General features: G+C 41.2%; 1 protein-coding gene across 4 annotated transcripts; it reads right to left on the reverse strand.

Moving 5' to 3' along the window:
• Window positions 1-966: 966 nt before the first annotated feature.
• On the reverse strand, window positions 967-13871 carry LOC125879694 (NLR family CARD domain-containing protein 3-like). Of its 4 annotated transcripts, XM_049561692.1 has the most exons (13): window positions 13741-13871; window positions 12756-13059; window positions 12583-12635; window positions 12190-12426; window positions 8874-10758; window positions 8520-8693; window positions 7961-8128; window positions 7208-7381; window positions 6656-6829; window positions 5955-6128; window positions 5774-5823; window positions 5177-5361; window positions 2998-3146 (listed from the first exon to the last, which is right to left on the reverse strand). In XM_049561692.1, the coding sequence occupies exons 2-13, from the start codon at window positions 13025-13027 to the stop codon at window positions 3132-3134; spliced, it is 3561 nt and encodes a 1186-aa protein (XP_049417649.1). In that variant the 5' UTR covers window positions 13028-13059; window positions 13741-13871; the 3' UTR covers window positions 2998-3131. The 4 variants fall into 4 exon arrangements, with proteins under 4 accessions (XP_049417647.1, XP_049417649.1, XP_049417648.1 ...); XM_049561690.1 differs by lacking the exon at window positions 5177-5361 and having other exon boundaries at window positions 967-3146; XM_049561691.1 differs by having other exon boundaries at window positions 3014-5361.
• Between the last annotated feature and the right edge of the window lie 6301 nt (window positions 13872-20172).

The following is a 20172-nucleotide window of genomic DNA, read 5'->3' on the forward strand; positions in this document are numbered from 1 at the left end:
ACGGGAGATAATTCTTTCCAAACTTTGCAGTTTGGCTGTGCAGGTTAAATCTGAAGTCACGAGCCTGGGTGTTATCTACAGAGCCCCTAAAAAAGAAAAAAAAAATCTTGTGCGCACAAGATACTAACTCGAGCGCCGCACAAGATAAGCTAAATCGAGCGCACGAGATACTAAAACGTGCGCTCGACATACAATTATTTCCCACGCTGAAAGCTCACTGTCTGAGTCAGTACCATGGCTGTGTACTGTTTATAGACGAGGTTACATTACAGCGCAGCCAGGCACCATTGGCTCTCTGCCAAGTTTTCCAGCGCATCCGCTTGAATATCAAATTGTATTTTGTGAATACAAACTATATGCTGATGTTGTAAATAGTACAGGCCACGCTTTGGAAAGCAGAGCTAAATGGTAAACAAACATGGCAGCACACCGGTAAGGTAAGACAACACATTTACATGTCGTTTTCTATATGTTCTCTGACATTTATCCTAACGATATGAGGCAGTCTTTGTGGGAAAAAAAGCTTGTTTAGTGGACTAACTTTGCACTTGAAGTATGCCCGTTCACTTACGTTTTAACAGGTCTGACGCTACTATGCCCCTTGGCTGTATCTAGGCTAACGGCTAACATGCTAACTATTATTTTTATGTCACTAGTGACTTGAAACAAATTTAGGACGATAGGAGACGGTTTGAAATAAACCGAAATTTCCCTTTAAGTTCAATCTACGCGCCTTCACAGAGTTCTGCGGTAGGAAAGCTGAAGGAGGAAGACGCCGTGGTTATCTATGCACATTCGAAACAACGGCACCCTCCCTTCTTTATCTTTGACAGTCAGCCAAGGTGGGGTTGCTCTGTTAAAGACTTTTTGTCTTGACTGGAATCAATATACACACACACTCACACAAGGAAAGAAAAATGCTCCGATACTGTTTTTTATTGTGTGTGTATCCACTGGCAAACATATGACAAAGTAGAACTGATACTCAAGAGGCAGGGAAGAAGAGCGTCTTTCTCTCTGTCACAGGTTTCACTGAACATACCAGACATCAGAGATGCAATCAAAACAGATACAGTAAGATAAGGACGGAGAACTGTGGGAAGAAATGCAGACAAACAAGATCATTTTTAGAGAGCGTGAGACATACAGTAGAGTAGAGTAGACAAATCCTCATTTTGCCAGTGTGAACCTACTCTGATGTATTATGTGGCCTCTCTTGTTTCAGTTGTTTTATTAACCAGATTTTCTTTTTTTTGTGTGTATCTGCTGTGCAAGGACAAGGGAAACCTTATTTTGGCCATACTTTTATTATTATTATTATTATAACACTTTGACTTCTGTACATAGGTTTTCCAAAAACCAGACATACACACGTGTTAAAAAAAAAAAATGGACTGAGAAGCAAAGATGTGCTTGACATGAAAATTGCTTAAAAAACAACAACAAGATCTTTGATACATACTATGGTATTTACAAAGTCACAGTTTATGTTTTATGCTTTCTTGAGACCTTTTCAGATCCTGTAATGACTGTGTTGTTTGGAACCTTTAGACCCAGACCCTGTTATAATTAAGCAATATCACACGAGAAGGAGTGATGTTGTACTGTGATATTGTCATGGCTGTGATTCGGTCATAGGCACGAGGCCGCAGGCAATTACAGCCGTGACGATATCACAGTATAACATCACGAGCTCATGCTTTTATACAACAGTTCAACAATGAAATAAGCAAGGCTGATTAAGAAATGTTGAAAAATGAGGACAAAATAGATCATTTAAGCATTTTATTTGTCTTTCGCCAACAAAAATAGTTCCCTCAGGACTCCGCTGTCACCGTTGCTATGTAACGCAGACATGGTGCGCCAGGCACTTAGTCTTTATACACATTTATCTGCACGTTTCCATTAATTGTGCAGCCGGTGAAATAAGTTTCTGGTGACTGCATGGTGGACTGTGGCTTCACAGGCACAGCCAACTCTACCTTCTGATCTGACAGTATGTTGCTTTTCTCCAAGTCATTGAGCTCCGCTGATGAAACACTGACAAAACTGGATGTGTGCTCAGATGGATTCAGCATTCATCTCCTCTCCCTCATCTTCCTCTGATGACCATTCATAGTTCAATTCAAAATTTATTTTAGGAAATAAATCCATATTTTTGGCTGTTTGACAGTGGATGAATTAATTAGCCTACAACGCAACTGCTGACCTAACTGACACTGACCGTCAGTTTTGATTTGATTGTTGATTGCGATCAGCTGTGAGGCGGAGTGATACATACACAGTGAAATAACCGTGATGTTGTACTCCAATATTGTCACGGTTTTGCTGTCTCTCGACCAATCAGATTGCAGGGCCGGAACTAACTGTTGTATAAACTGTATTTTAGAATAGAAATTTGTCTTTGACTTGCAAGACAACATAAAACCATAAAACATGTTCCAACACAACAACAACAACCTGTTAAAAAAGTTTACATAAATCACAACAGAAGCAACATTACAAGACCAAATCCAAATTATTCAGTCTTATCATTGACAGTGGTAATACAGTACATAGAGCATGTAGCCAGAAGGCAGTATAGCTCTTTTCAGTTGTACATAGGACGTTTTCACAAAGATTTTTTGGTTACTTTAGTTTACGGAGGTGAATTGACCCGTTGGAAAAACTGAAACCAGGATGGAGCGGTTCACTGAAAGTTGTGTGGACAGTGTACAAGTGGGTCAGTGCATCAGGAAAGACCTCATAAAAGGACAAAATACCCGCTGGCCAGTCCAGATACACTCCTATGGTACTTCGGTATGTTCTGCGGCCCAGGAAGTTCAGATGGGAATAGTTGTGATAAAAGCAGCCGTCATAACACCAGCACCAAGACTTTTCATTTTGTCCCAAAGAAAATTCACTTGAACAGTCTCCTGCCCTGTCTATACTTTTGTACGCCACTCCAACATCGGCTGAATCACAATCAACCTCCCAGTAATGTCGACCAGTCAGACCCTCTTCACACAGTACTTGACAGCTGTCAAATCTGTCTGGATGATCAGAATATGGCTGATTCTCATGAACATGTGTCGCCTTTTTGTTCTCCTCTGTCAAAATTGCATTCACGCCTGCTGTGTTAGGATCCAGTGTCAGATCACAGGCATCTGCAATCAGAACAGAAGAAATAATTCATTAGTGCAGTGCAATTGCTCCGTAAGTGTGGGTCTTGATCTCTGATTGTTTGAGTACCATCAAATTAGAGATGTGCTACATCGTGATCAAACCCCACCACATAATATGAAAATGTTAAGTCACCAAACTTGAAACAAGGTTGTGTTATATAGCATGTGATGATTTTTAGTCAATAGCCCTATTCGAACGGGATTAGTTTTACAGGTTTTTTAGGTACGTGGGGTAAAGTAATAATTACCAGAGATTTTAGTCCCGTCCGAATGCCATGTCAGTAATCATTACCGCACGATGTCAGTAAAGATTACCGCGACTTTTACCTTCTGTAAAAGGGTCCCGGAAGATTACCTCAGGTAATACTAATCCCGTGCGAATAGACCAGCAGTAAATATGTGTGTGTAGATATTTCGTCATATCCTGTTTACAAGTGGTTTTTCGCAGATTTTCAAGCGTGGAGGCTCTTGAAGAAGCACTCAGTTTTGCATGTACTTCACAGTCGGACAAGTCCGTGTGAAACCTCAGGTACTGTGGGCCTATGACGAACATGATTCAACTGTGTTCGAGTGTGGTACGCACAGGAAGCAACGTCATACGCACATGACGACAGGAGGGGGCGGCGGTACGTGAATGGATTTGCCCCTCCCACTTGTGGTAGTTTTACTGATATTTCTTATCCTGTGCGAATCGGCCATTAATATTACCGATGTCCTGTGGTAAAGTGACATTACCCCACGTGCCCATGTAAAACTAACCCTGTCCGAATAGTGCTAATGACTGCACTATTCATTTGGCATGCTGTTCAGATTGGTTAAGTATTTTTGCAGGTGTGATACTTGTTTAAAGTGAAATGCTGTAACTGCAGTGGGGAAGGAAAGCAGACCAGACTGCACAAGATGCTAAGTACCTGATTATCTCCATCAGTCATTCATCGCATTTTAAGTTGAGTAACGCAGAGTGGGAAGAACTGCACATCTCTTCTTAAGAAGAGCATATACCATAGCCACAGAAAATATTCATTCCTGAGTGGCTGAGAAATGTCAGTGGGGACAAACCCAATGTCATTTTTTTCACATGAACATATTCCCCCAATCCCAAACGGATCCCTTACAGACTCATTGACTTAAGTCATAAGCCCTTACAGACCTAGGACCAATTCCATTTCTTCCCCTTAGCCCTTGTCTTGGCCCTTAGCTAGTCAACGAGTCTGTAAGTGATCCATTTGGGATTGGGGGATTGCTAACCTGTGACTGCATGTTCTGACATTTTATTAACACCTTCATAATGACTATTGTATTTTATCTATGTTTACTTTAGGCCTGTTTCCACCGCAGGAACTTTGGGGAAATTTTACAGGGCTGGGGCCGTTGGTGCGTGTCTCCACCGCAGGAACCACCGCCGAAGGACAGAGTTCCAGAACTTTTACAGGGGTTAAACAAGTCCCTGCCTCGGAGTAGGTACTCGGAACGGCCCCGAGAAACTCCTGGCTGGGGCTTGTGGATTACTTGGTGCTGATTGGATACACTCAAGGCAGGATGTGACGTTTTGTAATTAATAACATGGTTATCGTAGATTAGCTGGGCTAACCGTTAGCTGTTAGTGGTGTCTGTAATAACTCAATAAACGGTCCGTGAATAAAATATTTTTTCCAGCGGATATCTTAGTTATAACATGATTGAGCTAGCAAAGCAGTTTTGTGTTGCTATGTCTGGTATGTATTCAGTTTTGGGAAATCACGATGTCTAGAAAGCATCAGCTGACAGGGACAGCTAACAGCAGCAGCAAAGCTAATATCAGGACATCATCTGTTAAAAACCTCCCGTTGTCGGATACGACATGAAACTACTCCAGTTAGCTCAATCATGTTGTAACTAAGACACCCTCTGGAAAAAATATTTTTGTCACGGACCGTGACCGGAGTTATTACAGACACTGCTAACAGCTAACGGCGTTCCTACGCCCCTACGTCGCCCCGGTCAAAATGGTCGCACAACAATACGTCACATACAGAGCCCGGTAACTTTACAGGAACCTTCCTCCTACTCCGCTGTCGTGGAGACACGGCGGTTGAGAGGGCCGAGCGAGAGGACGTTCCCGTAGTAGTTCCTGCCCCCCAAATAGTACCAGGAACTTCTTCAGTGGAAACAGGCCTTTTGTATTGCTGCTCCGCATGTCGAATGCATGTTGGCCTGGCTGCCTAGAGAAGACAGGCTGTGTTAGCGCTGTCCACAGAGACAGAGCAACATTTCTTGCTAAAATGTAGCACATCTGAAGACATGAGAACAAAGCTCTTTACAAAAATTAAATGTAAACTCCAAGACATTGATTCACTCTGTGACCATACTAAAATACAACATGGAAAAAACAGTGTCAGTGCCATACGTGCAGCAAGATATGACAGCGTTAAGAGACAACCAACACAACAACATATAGTCCATCTCATCACAGATCACACTCTGCCTTTTAATTTCTGGCTATAATTTTGTAATAATTTATATTTATATTATATTTTAAGCCTTTAAAAAACTTGCAGACATTCTGCAACATACATGCATGTTACAACACCACAACGTTAGCATTCCATTAAAAATAATTATATGCTTACACTGTCTCAGTAGCTTCAGGTCAAACCAGCATTCTTCATTTTGGTCCACACTGATGGGAAATAGAGGGACAGCAGACGACAACATTGAAAATATTTTCACACACCAAATCAAACAAAGTGAATTTTGGAGATCTGACTTGGAATAATGGTAGAAATGAGAAGACTGCCTGTTTGAGCATACTTGAGTGTCTTTAGACTGTAGTGTGAATCCATCTGTATTTCAGTCAGGAGCTTGGCTCCTTGATCTGTCAGGTGATTAAAGCTCAGGTCCAGGTCCCTGAGGGTGCAGTGGTCAGACCTCAGAGCTGAGGCCAAGGCGGCACATCCATCTCCTGTCACTTTACAGAATGACAGCCTACAGAAACCAAACAACTGACATTTTAGGCGTGTGGTACATGCCCTTATCAGCAGCAATTTTCACTCGCTAACATGACACAAACCCTATTTGATTAGTCATTTATCAGGCTCTCCCTTTGGACTTGCTGACATGTAGCACCAGGAATCACACTAGTTGACATTTTCAGAGCAGGGCGCAGACCAAAAGAAGGAGAGGCAAAGCACTTGTACCCATAACACAGTAAAATGATTTTTAGAGGTAAATTTGCATGTGACAGTCATCATCCAATACACTGTATGTATTTACCTCATCCTTATTGATAAGTAAAAAGGGTGCATAAAATATCTGAAACACTGTTAAGGAGGATGCAATATGACTCCACAGCCACACAACCACCTACACTGATTAAACACCTCTCTAAAACAGTTCCAGAAAGTTGAGCATGATAAAATCCATGACTGCTATAAAACACCATAATATTAAAAAAACAAATCTGTATATTAAATTGATAAAGTCAAAATCAATGAGCTATTTATTACACTAACCTGAGTGTTTGCAAACAACAGTGTGGCTTTGTCAGTGCATCACAGAGTGCCATCACTCCTGAGTCCTGCAGGTCATTGTAGCTCAGGTCCAGCTTTGTAAGGCAGGAAGATTCAGAGCTGAGTGCTGAGGCCAGTGTCTTACAGCCATTCTCAGTAAGGCTGTTATGACTGAGACTGAAAGACAAATGTAGAAATATCATTCAATTGCTCAACAGAATGTTTACAATACTTACTTTGTGTGGCATGTTGTACATATTAGAATTTATTATTTATATATCCTAAACGTTCCCATTCACTTTGACGTTATTAAAATTAACCTTGTCAGACATTTTTAGCGTACTTACAACATGTTCTCATAAATATAAATAATGATATTTTTCCTGTATTGGATAGGAAAAGCATTAGCGTGTAAGAGGGAGGGAAAGAGGGGATGACATGCGGCAAAGGGCTATGAGTTGGGACTGAAGAACAAAGCCTTTGTGCATGCTGCACACACAGGTGAGCTGGGGTAGCGCCACTTCTTTCTTCTATTTTGAACAGTCTTTTACATACCTAAATACCTCAAGAGTGCAGTTTGCACTCATCAGCCAAGTAGACAGGATCTCCATTTCCGAATCTTTCAAACTGGTATCATTCAGCTCCAGCTCTCTCAGGTTGCTTGGGTTTGATGTGAGCGCCGTCACCAACACCTCACAGATTTTTGCAATCCTAGAATTTCTGTTCAGTCTTTTGATACAGAGATGATAAAACATGGGGTGTTTAGCAAACAATTTTACATTGCAAAATAATTAAATTCAGTGTTCATATGTTAAATATTGCTTACAGAGACAGAGCTTTAACAATAATGAAGGTATCAAGAAGTACCAATAAAAGACAAAAGGATTGCAGCTATTCTGACGATGTCGATGATGCCTTTGTAGCCAAATACATAATGTCTGCCATATTACACAGCCAAGAAGTTCGATGTAGAACCTTTTAGGGATGGGAGGATGAGAGTAGAGGGAGAGAGGAGTAGGAAAGAAAGAAGAAAGGATTTTCTGCACGGGCAATTTTGTATTGTTGTTGTTTTTTTCTTTTCTTTTTTTCTCCCTTTTTTGTTTTTTGTTTTTTCTTTATACCATTTTTAGAGCATTCTGCTTGTTTTGTTTTATGTTGATTATGTAAAGATGTATCTAATTGAAAACATCAATCAGAAAGAAAATGAATAAATAAAAAGTATAAAAAAAAAAAGATGTAGAACCTTTTATCCATACTACAGTTTTGGAGGGAGTGGTAAAATGTGAACAGTAGTAACTTGAGACTGACCTAAGCTTCTCCAGTGTAGGGCTGCCCAGCACAACAGAAAGCACAGAGCACAATGAACCTCCCAGTACATTGGCACTCAGCTCCAGTTCCCTTAGATGCGAGATGAATGATTTGATAGCTGATGCCAACTTTTCATACTGTGATTGTGAGTGTCCCCCACCTGAAAGACTACACAAAAGCAGGCCAAAAATGTCACATGAGTGCAGGGTTAAATGTTTCAGTCTGGACAGAAGTGGTTAAAAGATCAACTGAAAGGTCGTTGCTGCTAGCACAGCAAACAAGTTGACAACACTGACTATAAGTGGATGAAGTGTTGAGTTAGTGTCCCTGTTTGTTCGGGCTCATATTGTGGGGCTAATCCTTGATTGGCTGGCTGAGTGCACATTACGCAATTTTTAGTGTATTAATCCTCGAGGATGAGAGGCAAAGCCCACTTAAATATGGCAAAATTACCTAGCTTTTTATGTATTTCACTTCTTATACAAATGCATAACTAGAATGTGCTGAAAAAGAAGAAAACAAATAGCAACACAATAAAATTAATGACAGTTTTACTCACCTCAAAGCTTCTAGTTTACACTGAGAGTTTAGCAGTCCCTCAATGAAGCTCTCAAGAGCGTTCTCATAAAAGACACAGTTTGTCAGGTGCAGTTCAGTTAGCACAGAGTTTGGCATTCGAAGACCTGAGGAGATTGTTTCACAAAGCCAAGATGTAAGATCCACCCCTGAGATTCTGCAGAAATTAAAAAAGACAATCATGCAAGCTAAAGAGTACCAACTTGTGTACATAAGTAATCCTACCTTTCTGCTCATATGGCACACAACATAATTTTATTATCTTTTTTTATGTAAAGTGAGTGACAAATTGATTGCATGCAGTCCAGATATACCACAGTTTAAGTAACCAACTCACCTTACTTTTCTGCTGTTCCTCACAGCTGGGACAAGCCTAAAAATACCCTTTACTGATGGTCTGTATTTCTTCAGGTTGAATTCATCTAGAGGCGTATTTGACATGAGAATTGAGTCGGCCAGGGCTGAGCACTGAACAGGGGAGAGCTGCGTTTCTGGAGCTTGATCTGGTTTCAGATACTTCTGTACAGTATCATGTAGAGAGCTATCTTTCAGCTCGATCAGGCAGTGAACAAGGTTCAGACATCTTTCAGGTGAGCAGTCACCCAAATCTATTTCTAAGAGACTTGTCCTAATTTCCTTAACAACTGTAGAGTGTTCCTCTTCCTGCTGAATCAGGCCTTGAAGCAGTTCTTGTGTTGATCGTAGCGACATGCCAATAAGGAACCTGAGGAACATGTCCAGTTCTCCTGTCTTTCTCAGAGTTGAATTAGCTACTGAAATTTCCATCAGCTCATCCAAAGGTAAATCAACTGGATGTGCATCCAGGATAGGCTTGAGTTCTTCGTCAGATCCTTTGAGCAGGAAATCCTTGAGGCTTAGAGAATCTATTTTCTTTCTTGCAAAACTGTGGTACACAAAGAGAGCAGCAAAGTACTCCTGGACTGTCAGATGCACAAAGCAGTAGAGTTTCTTTGTGTTGAACACACTCTCTTCTTTGAATATCTCTGTGCACAACCCACAGTTAACTCCAGCTTTGTGTATGTCGATGTCGTAGTTTTTCAGGTCATTGGCGGTAAATATAATTTTGCCTTCATTCAGATGTTCAAATGCCATCCTGCCTAACTGAAAAATGAATCCTTCATTCGACTTAAAGATCGCCTCTGTATCTGATTCATTTTGTTTGTCGTACTTTTCGGTAGCTACCTGCATTTGAATGCAAAGGAAGTGCGTGTACATCTCAGTGAGAGTTGTGGGTATCTTTATGTCTTCATCTTGAGTTTTGTCCATTTTTAGCAGCAAGTGTGCAAGAACTTTTGCTGCAAGCCAACAGAAGATAGGTATGTGACACATGATGTATAAGCTCCGGGACATCATAATGTTGTTGATAATTCTCTCAGCAACCGCCTTGTCCTCAACTCTCTTTCTGAAGTACTGTATTTTTTGTGGATCATTAAATCCTCTGACCTCAGTCCACTGGTATATATACTGGCGAGGGATGCGCTGAATGGCTCCTGGTCTTGAGGTTATCCAGACAAGAGCAGACGGAAGAAGATGCTCCCGGAGGAGGTTGGTCACCAGAGTGTCCACTGATGATTCCTTTGTGACATCTACCAATCTTTTGGCTGTTTTGAAATTCAGTTGAAGCTGGCTTTCATCAAGACCATCAAAAATGAACAGAACTTTGTGATTAGTGAATATTCTTGCAACTGATATGTTCTTAAGTTCTGGATGGAACTCTCTCACAAGTGTCTCAAGGCTAAACTGATCATCTATGACCAGATTTAGCTCCCTGAATGGTAGCACAAAGATGAAGTCCAGGTCCCGATTGGTGCTCCCATCTGCCCAGTCAAGGATGAACTTCTTCACTGAGACAGTTTTTCCAATGCCGGCAATTCCTTTGGTCATCACGGTCCTGATAGCTCTTACTTCTCCTCTGTCTTGCTCAGATGATACACTATCTTCTAGTGTGCTTTTAAAGATGTCATTGCAGTTGATTTTCGTGCCCTCAGCTGTTTGACACTTTGCCTTATCTTCAATCTCCCAGATCTCATGTTCTACATTGATACGTTCACTCTCTCCCTGTATAATGTGAAGCTCTGTGTAAATTTTGTCCAGTGATTTTGCATCCATGGGATCTTTCTCAGTGCCTTCAAACTCATATCTGAACTTTTCCCTCAGATATGCTTTGTGCTTTTTGATGACTTCCTTGACAACTTCTTCAGCTGCAATGAAAGAGTGCAGTGATGTCAGAGCATAATCAAAGCAGTTCCTTGAGGACCACCGCAAAATTTTGAACAGTGTAGTAGTGATGGGCGAAAATGACCGAACAAATCTTTTTGAACAACTCTTTTTAATGTCTTTTATGTACCATTCAGCCTGTCAAACATCTGAGTGCTCATGAATCTGTAATGTGTTGTAAGGTGGTGCAGCAAAGGCACTGAATGAATGAGTGAGGACTGATTAAATCAGATCTGAGTCGAGACCTCCGCCAGCCAAGGCCAATGACGCATTCACATGCTCCTCAAATGATAATTATTCCGACTTGGGTGTGTTGATGAACTTTAAGTTGTACTGTTGAAGGACACAACAAACAAGATGTGTTGGATTTTATTGCTCAGTGTTTAAACAACACGTTAATAACAAAGAGCAGAGGGAAACAGATCAGCTGAGCCATGAAATATGATGAGGAACTAATTTTGTCAGACTATTCCCAGAGCACATCAATAGCATAAGGCTGTGGCGGTAACTGGGACGTCTGCTTCTTCACCTTCAGAGAAAGGCAGATTGTGAGCTCACAGGGCCTACCTATGTACAAGCCGGATTTGGAATCTATGCATTAAAATTAATGTTTTATCTCATTCATTTTTGTGGAGTGGGCAGCACTAGCTGTCAAACGTGCACGGACTGTCACTGAGAAACTGACACCATATTTTGCAAAAAGTTTCAAAACTCAAAAGGTTCAAAGAGTTCGATACATTTACATGTATGAACTCAGGCTGTTCTCATGCACTGTTCGTACATTTTCTAATGAAAAGGAATGCACCAAATTTCCCACATATCTTACATAATGATGAGCCAGTATATTGTACATACCCTACGTATTTTGTAAGGCTGTAACCACGTGACCACTGCGCCGATGGGAGTAGAGAAAATAGAGGGCATTTGTCTCGTAAGAGAGCAGTTTGGGGTGGCGGATGAGTCTTTGTTTCCACAGGACACCAGTGTTCAGAGCAGTGTGGAGCTGTTTTGAACTTTGAGTCATTTTAAGGTACGTCACCACCACGTTTATTTTCCAACTTTAGTAACTTTAAATGAAGTGCGTAACTTTACGATAACGTCATTTGTGGGGCACCAATTCGTAGGATATCATACAAACTATTATGTGAGCATTTTCGTAGGATATCATATGCAGTGTTGTATGAGGATACGTTAATCAACTTGAAGGAATCGATACAGTAAAAAGAACTGGTCCGCCCATCACTACTGTGTAGTACATTTGATCTACTAATACTGTTTTATCACCAAGCCATACCATAGCTGAATATGATGTCCTCGGTTTCTTACCACACAAACCATTCTAACATTCTATTATTATCATGTTTTACACAAAGACCTCAACAGAGGTCAACATATCAAAAAAACATCTCACGTACTTTCACATGTCTCTGGCTGAACCTCCCGAAGGATGTTATAGAAGGCAGATTTAGCTTTTACAGATGTGAGGGTCCTGTAGAGCAACCTCATCTGCTCCTGGCTGGTCCGGGCAGCCTCGATGTTGCTGTACATCTCTTCCTGCATTATGTTCCTCTGGAGCATCTCATCCGCTATTTTTATCACTAAAGTGACGTTCTGAATCAGCTTGGCCCTGTTGTTGTCCACCCAGTTAGCCTCTTTAAAAATGATGACAAACACACAATGGCACATGTAATCATCTTTTCAAAGCAGAGTACCTGGGCTACAAGCATGCAGCAGAATGAGAGGCTTTTTTTGTGATGTGGCTTTTTATGATCACCAAAGCAAGATTTGCGCCTCAAACTTAAACTCACCTTTCTCCTCCGTATTGGCTGAAGCAAGTTCATGGGTTTCAGAGAGGCAAGGACTGAAAAGTGGCAAAAACAACATAAAAGTCATCAATTAATACTGCTTAGAACTATTACTATTCGTGGTAACTTTTATTTATGTACACATAATAGTGTTTTAGTGTCAATGCAAGTCTTACCTTTGGCTGTTAACTTCAATGACAGTGTATTCATGTGCCAGAGTGCTGCTCTTATCATTACAACTACATTTTTCAGAGGAAGTTTCCTCTTCTTGCCTCCTTAAAGTCCCCTCCTCTGTTGTCTCCTTTAAGGCTCCTCCCTCCTCCTGCTGAGACGACCTTCTCTGCAGGAGAGGAGACACCTCTCTACTTTTCACTGTGGTGGAAACCTCATCTTTCTTTTGGTCACACTCATTTCCCTTTTTACAGAGTGCAGAGCACTGGCTCCCCATGATGTTGTGTCCTCGGTGTCAGCTCAGTAAATCTGTCATTTGGAAAGTATTTAAATGTCAACAAGTTCTTTTTGAACATGCTTCCCTACAAACATAGCTCTGCTCAGAACAGCCAAACTTGCTTTCATTGTTGTAGAGGGTTTACAACAGATCAAACTGCCCTTAAAAGTGAAAGTAAAAACATTTTTGATCTGCATCCATTTTTTATTTATTAATTTGACACATATTGGCAGTGATGTAGTGGAGGGTATACGCAGGTATATGGACTATACCCACTTTTTTTCTGACTGTTTACAGCATCTCTTCCTATCAACCAAGAATCCATTGGAATATATAGTAGAGCGGTGGTTCCCAACTGGTGGGTCACAGTCCAAAAGTGGTCACAGGTCCATTGTGAATGGACCACAAGTGACTCACAAACACACTTTCTTTCTAAGTGAAGTGAATTTCTGGCACAGAGCTTTTACTTTGAAGGTGTTTTTTACAGGCAAATTCACACATTAACAAACTGTTTAACTGTGTCAAAAGTAAAAGCAATGTCTGAGCTGTATTTTTCTTTATCAATACTCTAAAAACAACTCTGGACGCTTTTGATTTTACCAAAACAATATGTAAGATTTCTGACTGGACTATTCATCTGCATTTTTTGGTATACATTTAAATATCTATTTCCACACAAACAGGCACAGACGCATTCAAATGTGTTGTTTTACCTTTGAGTCTGAGTCCCTGCGGTAAGCTGCAGCAGGAAATGTGAGCGTGTTGCATTTTCAGCAGGGTGTATCAGCTTGTGAACGATACTAAGAAAGACAGCTTTTATCAGACGCAGGGAGCAAAATTTGGTAGGCGGACCCAACTGAGTGTGAGTGAAGTTTGTGTGTGTGTGTGGCAGGAAGGGAGTGGGGTGGGACAGACAAAGAGAAAGGAAAGGCTCTTGCTGCTGCACAGAAACTCCAAAACAGTTTAATACCTTTTCTTTTTTATTCTTTTAAGTGGCACAGCTCTCGCACATCAGACCACATCCCCAATTTTAGTGCAAGATCCAACAGCCTCCAAGTCCACTCAGGCTGTTTCATTTGTCCATGTTTTTGAGTCCAGACTCACTGCAGGTTGACTGGTTGTCTAACTCAGATATCATACATTTAAGCCAGACAGTTGGCAGCTTTCCTTTGTTAATAATTAACCAGAGTTTCACTGTACTGGGCTACATTTTAGTCCAGGGATTTTGTGGCTTGTTTAATCACAGTGTGGTGCATGGTCCAAGTTAGTACTGTATGTGGTAACTACAGTATGAATGTCCTTCTAAACAGTCATCCGACATGAACAGAAGTGACGGCACTGCTTTACTTACATCAAATACATGAGCAGACAGTGACAACAACACTCCAGTACCCTAATAAACATGCATACTTATTTATACGAGTTCACAGTGAGTACTTCACTGGCTTTACCTGACATTTCACTGAATATTATTTCAGTTTGTATGACGTGTCTTGCACAGTTATTGGTGTTCTGAAGAAAGAAAGCTGTTCCTGTCTTCCTAAAATGCACACTGACTTGAATGGCACACGAGGTAGTCTTTGAGACAGGAAGTTAAATGACACAAGACTTATGCAGCAACCCAAACCAGCACCCACTTCTTCAGAGGCTTTGGTGTACAGGAAAATGAGCTACAGTCAGTGAGTGCTGACAGTCAGTCACCGACCACAGGTCTCTGTATTACTGTTAGCTGCCCTTTTGGCTTCAGGTTGGGGATCTTGGCATTTGCTGTCCTGTATAGTTACTCGCCGTGACAACATCCTGGTGGCTAGTGTTGTTTTCATCTCATGAGCGTGTGTATGTGTCATCATGGCAATATGTGGTCCTGGTGACAACAGTTGCTGTGGGGACTACCACAGAAGCCATTTTGAGGACTTTGCCAGGTGTTTTTGTGCCTGTATAATTGATCCTTCGCTAAGCACCGCCCCTTTGTGATGGTCAGACAAGCTGTCAGAGTAAGCATGGAGCCCGCACTGTAACTAACTGCACTCCCTGAAGAAATATTATCATATTTTTGGAGAAATGAAAGAGTGATTCCAGAGAGAAGCAGACAGAGGGGTCTACAGTCTGTGTTTGAAGGATATATCCAGGATGTCAAACTGACTCAGCAGCAACAACAGGTTAAAAAGACAAAGATAGTTAGAAGCTAAAGCCGAACTATAGGCTACAGATCACAGTGTAAAAGTGAACCACCACATCACTGCTGATCGCCACACAAGACAATGAATATAAAGGGAAACTTTGCTGATATTGAACCAGCTGTGTGGCATCACAGTGTGCAGATGAACTGTGTTTGGCTTCACCCCCGTGCTGCTGCTGCCCTCTGCCACCTCTGCCACCAGATGGGCACAGATCTCCTGGGGAAGTCAAACAACGTTCATCTGCGCACACTGCGATGACACAGAGCTGGTTGAATATCAGCAAAGTTTCCCTGCTTCCCTTCACTGGTTCCTGTACAGCAGGGTCGGTCTTTGTTTCACTGTTATAATCATTAAAAGCAAAAGCAGCATGTGTATACATTCAGTAGGCTATATCTTCAGTAGCTAGCTAGCTAACCCTACACTTTTCAGGGTTTGATTTTGGTTTTGGAACAGGGAAGAAACGTATATCTTTTTCCAACCTCTCCAGGTAACAAGTATCATTAATACATGACGTGCCCCAGGCACAACATTTAGCTCCACAAAACCAGCCTGACAATGAAGGAAATCTGAAACGACTGCGTTAGAGTCAATGGAGCACAGCTGTGTTGTTGTCGGAGCCTGGTCTGAGCCGGCCCGGTGCTACATTATAATTGGCCAGTCTGTGTCCCAGATGGGACTTTGCCCCCCACTTTACACCCCTGGCTCACAAAACTTTAGAGTCGTGTAATGAAGATCTCGATGGCCAAGTTCAAAGATGGGTGTGACCCGAGTAAGGGCACCAGGAAATAGGGAAGGGGCCACTGGCCCCCCGACTTTACACCCCGGCCAACATTTGCTTTAAATCACATATTGCTGTTTATGTGCGTTTAAAAACCATTAGGTCATCTTGTGTTTGTTCCGCTAAGCAGATTTTAATGAAGATAAGAGGAAAGATCATGCCATCTTATGATCACAGATTTACAAGTGCCTATAAAATGTACCCCCCTACATTTAAGACTTTGTCATGCTTTATGATTTTACAACATTAAACTGCAGTAGACGTTCAAGATTATAATGTCACCCTTGTATTATATGATATACAGCTACAGTCCAATAAATTCTTAGCCAACTGCTAAAAGTTTCAAAATGTCTCTGCAAATTAATTAATCATTTGTAGAGTTAAAACGAAACTATTCAGCATAGACCAATGGCCATCTGTGTGTTTATCTTTGTTTATTTGTATATAGAGCCAGGGAGTAATATCCGATCACAAATGGTCCCTCAAGACGCACGTGGACATGCAATATAATGCTAGGTATGAACAGACAGACTTAGAGCTGTCCTCTTGTGATCCAATCACCCAAGACACATGTTCATACCAAGTGTAACCGCGGCTTACTCCGTACAAGTTCCTCAGGCCCTAAATTTGGGGTTTGAGCTCCTGTCCGTCAGTCAACAAATGCTGCACCACTGTTTGTGAATCAAACCTTGAGTGGCTCTTTTCTGATCCTTTTAACCAATCTGAGAATTTAAACAATTATGTAACAGAAACTACGCTCATTTTCATATGAAAAAGTAGAGTTTAAAGGTACAAACTTAAATGTAAATGCTCACAAAATTAAGATGACAACACATTTATGGAAGGGGTAATTCCATACGCATCATCCATTTTACAGGAGGCAAGGGACCGAGGAAGCAGGTCACCATTCTGCCAACACTTCACTTTAAAACTTTAAAGAACGCATTTGCTCCCTAATCACTCTCTCTGCTCCACCTCTGCTTTTTCTACCCGGCTTCTCTGCACCATTCTTTTCCTCGCCCTCTTTTCATAAGCTCTCTCTCCTCTGCTGTCAGCTCTAATTAGGCCACTGTGTGCGCCCGTACGTGTGTGTCAGTGTGATTGTGGGTTTGTGTTTTTAAGTGGTCTTCCGAGGCCCATCGCTCTGCTGTGCTTCCCCACTGGGTCCTGCTGGTCCAAGGGAGACACACACATACACACAGACTATTGCTGATGCTGGGAGCAGGATTTCGCTGCGGGTCTAATGACTCCCTTTACAGTTGCACTCCCACTCCTTCATATACGGCATTATATCAAACTGTGGCAGACCAACAGCACAAACGCAAAGGCAGACCTTCTTTGAAACATATAAGCCTAAATGGTTCCACATTTAGCAGTCTATACAGACTGTATACACACATTCTGGCCTGTGGGAGAGACAATAACTCTGCAGTCATATGTGCTGCGAAGGGTAATGCTGGTAAAACCAAAGTAACCCATTGCCAGGTAAGTGCATCTCATTCCATGTTGGGAGGAGCCAAGTTTATCAGTCTACTGGAAATAACACTTTACTTAAAGGTATCGACATAAGGGTGACATGACACTGTCATAACTATGACATGACACTGTCATGAACTTGTCATAAACATTATGTACATGTCAAGCGTTTATGACTGCTGTCATTAAGTGTCATTCGGTTTTTGTCATGACAAGTTAACATTGTTTGGGTTGTCTTGATTGACACCTTGACATTAATCAAAGTGACATTACCAGAAGATGTCTTTGTCATGACAATAATAATCATTATGTCAACTTGTCATAAACACAAAAAGAGGTGCATTTCTTGTTCATGTCAACTCTTGCGGTAATGTCACCCTAGTTAATGTCAACTTGTCATTACAAAGACAACTTCTGGTAATGTCACTTTAATTAATGTCAAGTTGTCATAATCAAGACAACCCAAACAATGTCAACTTGTCATTACAAAAACTGAACGACACTTAATGACAGCAGTCATACACATTTATGACATGTTCATGACAGTGTTATGTCACAGCTATGTAGATACCTTCAAGTAAAGTGTTACCCTATCTTTTTACTATACCTGCTTATCCTGTTCAGGGTTGCAGGCAGGTCTGGGGCCATTAAAGGTCGACTCGTGCCAGTATACAAGCACCTCAGTACATGGTCAGCCACAGACATTCAATGGGTGTGCTCCAAAATTATGAAGAACCAACCTGACTTTATAGAAAAATAAAGAAAAAATGATCAAATACATTGAGAAAAAAAGAAAAAAAACAATGGAGCACAAAATGAGAAATAAATGTAATTGAATTTTACATTACTTACTTTATCTCCAAGTATCAGTTCAGGACATTTCATGTCCAGTGGGTAGGATTCTGTAGCATTTATTGGCAGAAACATAATATAGAAGCATAAAATGTGTGTTTTCTTTAGTGTATAATCACCTGAAAAAAAAAGTATTGTGGTGTTTTCAAGAATGAGCCATTTATATCTATATAGGAATACGGTCCTTATCCATGAAGATCGCCATGTGGTACTGCCATGTTTCTAGCATAGCCAAACCAAACACTGGCTCTATAGGGCCATTCATGTTTTCACATCAGCCACTGCCCCTCCGCAATGAGCAACATCATAGCATAATTGTTTTAACAGGAAACTGCTTTATTCAGTGTTTTTACCAGATTAAATCGCCTGTCCATTTGTTTCAGAGAGGAAGAAACCTCTGTGGATAATTCAGCTCCTGGTCCTCTTTTATGCCTGGATCTTAAGTTGTCAGAGAAAAAAGGTGAGCACACATTAGCAGGTGCTGGGCTAGCAGGCTGTCTGCGACGTGCCAAACAGCAGCAGAGAAACACTGATTTTTAATGCAAGACTGCTTTATTCGGTGTTTACTGGTTTAAATCGGATGATTGGGCTCCTGGTCAAACCTCTTGAACAATCAACACTCAAGGAATTCTAAATATAAAACAGTTCCTTTAACTCTAACTTCCGTTATGCATTCATATGCTGACTAGATGCTAACTATCATTATTTAGAGGTTTATCCTGGAGAAGAATGTAAGGGTGGGTAGCACTGTGTGTGATTCTACGTGAACTGGCCCTTTAAGGTCTAGCCAGGTCGGGCACTCAAGTCTCCCAAATTCTGAGTGACTATGCCAAGCCTCTGTTGTGACTGATAGGAATTGTGGCCTGTCGTCTTCACTTACACGTACTGAATGTGAGAGCTGGAGGCAGAGCGGGAGAGTGAGGAGACTGTTGACTGCTGCCAGCTGGCAAGAAAGCAAAACTCGATCAAGCAGGAAAAGGAAACATCTGGAGCAGCAAGTAAGAGCACGACCACAGTTTTGTGTGTACATATTAAGTACAAGAGGGCCTGTGTTCTTTGTAAAGAATGTAAAGACCGGCATGAGGGTGTCATCAGAGAGGAGAGGTAATGGTGTTACCCAAAAAAACAGCTGTACGTAATCAGCCTCAGCTTGATTTAGCTGGTGGAAAGCCAAAAAAAGAGAGCCCACGCCTCCCTCTGTCGGCCTCTTGTGGCTGAATGAATGTGAATGAATAAGTATTCCATTCATATGAAAAAGGGAGAAGCAGAAGCAGTTGGAACCAAGTTGTATCCAATGTTTGAGATTTTTACAAGAGATGCTCCTAAATGTTTTTGTTTCTGTCCAAATACTGATTCTGATAACTTGGAACTGGAATTTCTCAGTCCACCTTAAATGTTGCATAACGCCTGTAGATGGCGGCATTCAGTCATTTTCAAGCTAATTCATGAACTGAAAAATTGAACAAATATGGGGAAGATGAAATGAGAATAATCAGTAGAGTGCAATTGTACTAAATTTAGAGCATTTTACCTGTAGCATATTTTTCTTATTGTCCTTACTCATGGTCAAGATCACTGTAGCTCTACCAGAGCCTTCGACAGCAATGGTGATGTTACAGAGCCAAAGTTATGTTTTACGTCGCGGCAACAAGCGCATAATCCTTGGGGCTCCAAGGCAGTCATAATAAATGACAGCCTACTATCAGTATCAGACAGTAAATTAAGTATGCACTAGGCTGAATAACTTCCAGGGCACAAAATGAGAGAGATTAAATATCAAAATAAAAAAAAGGGATCAAGACTATTTTTTAAATGTTCTATTTTGGACTTGCGCACTAAATGAAATATTTGAAAAAGTA

The sequence above is a fragment of the Epinephelus fuscoguttatus genome, linkage group LG19 (genome assembly GCF_011397635.1).
Source record: "Epinephelus fuscoguttatus linkage group LG19, E.fuscoguttatus.final_Chr_v1".
Classification (NCBI taxonomy): domain Eukaryota; kingdom Metazoa; phylum Chordata; class Actinopteri; order Perciformes; family Serranidae; genus Epinephelus; species Epinephelus fuscoguttatus.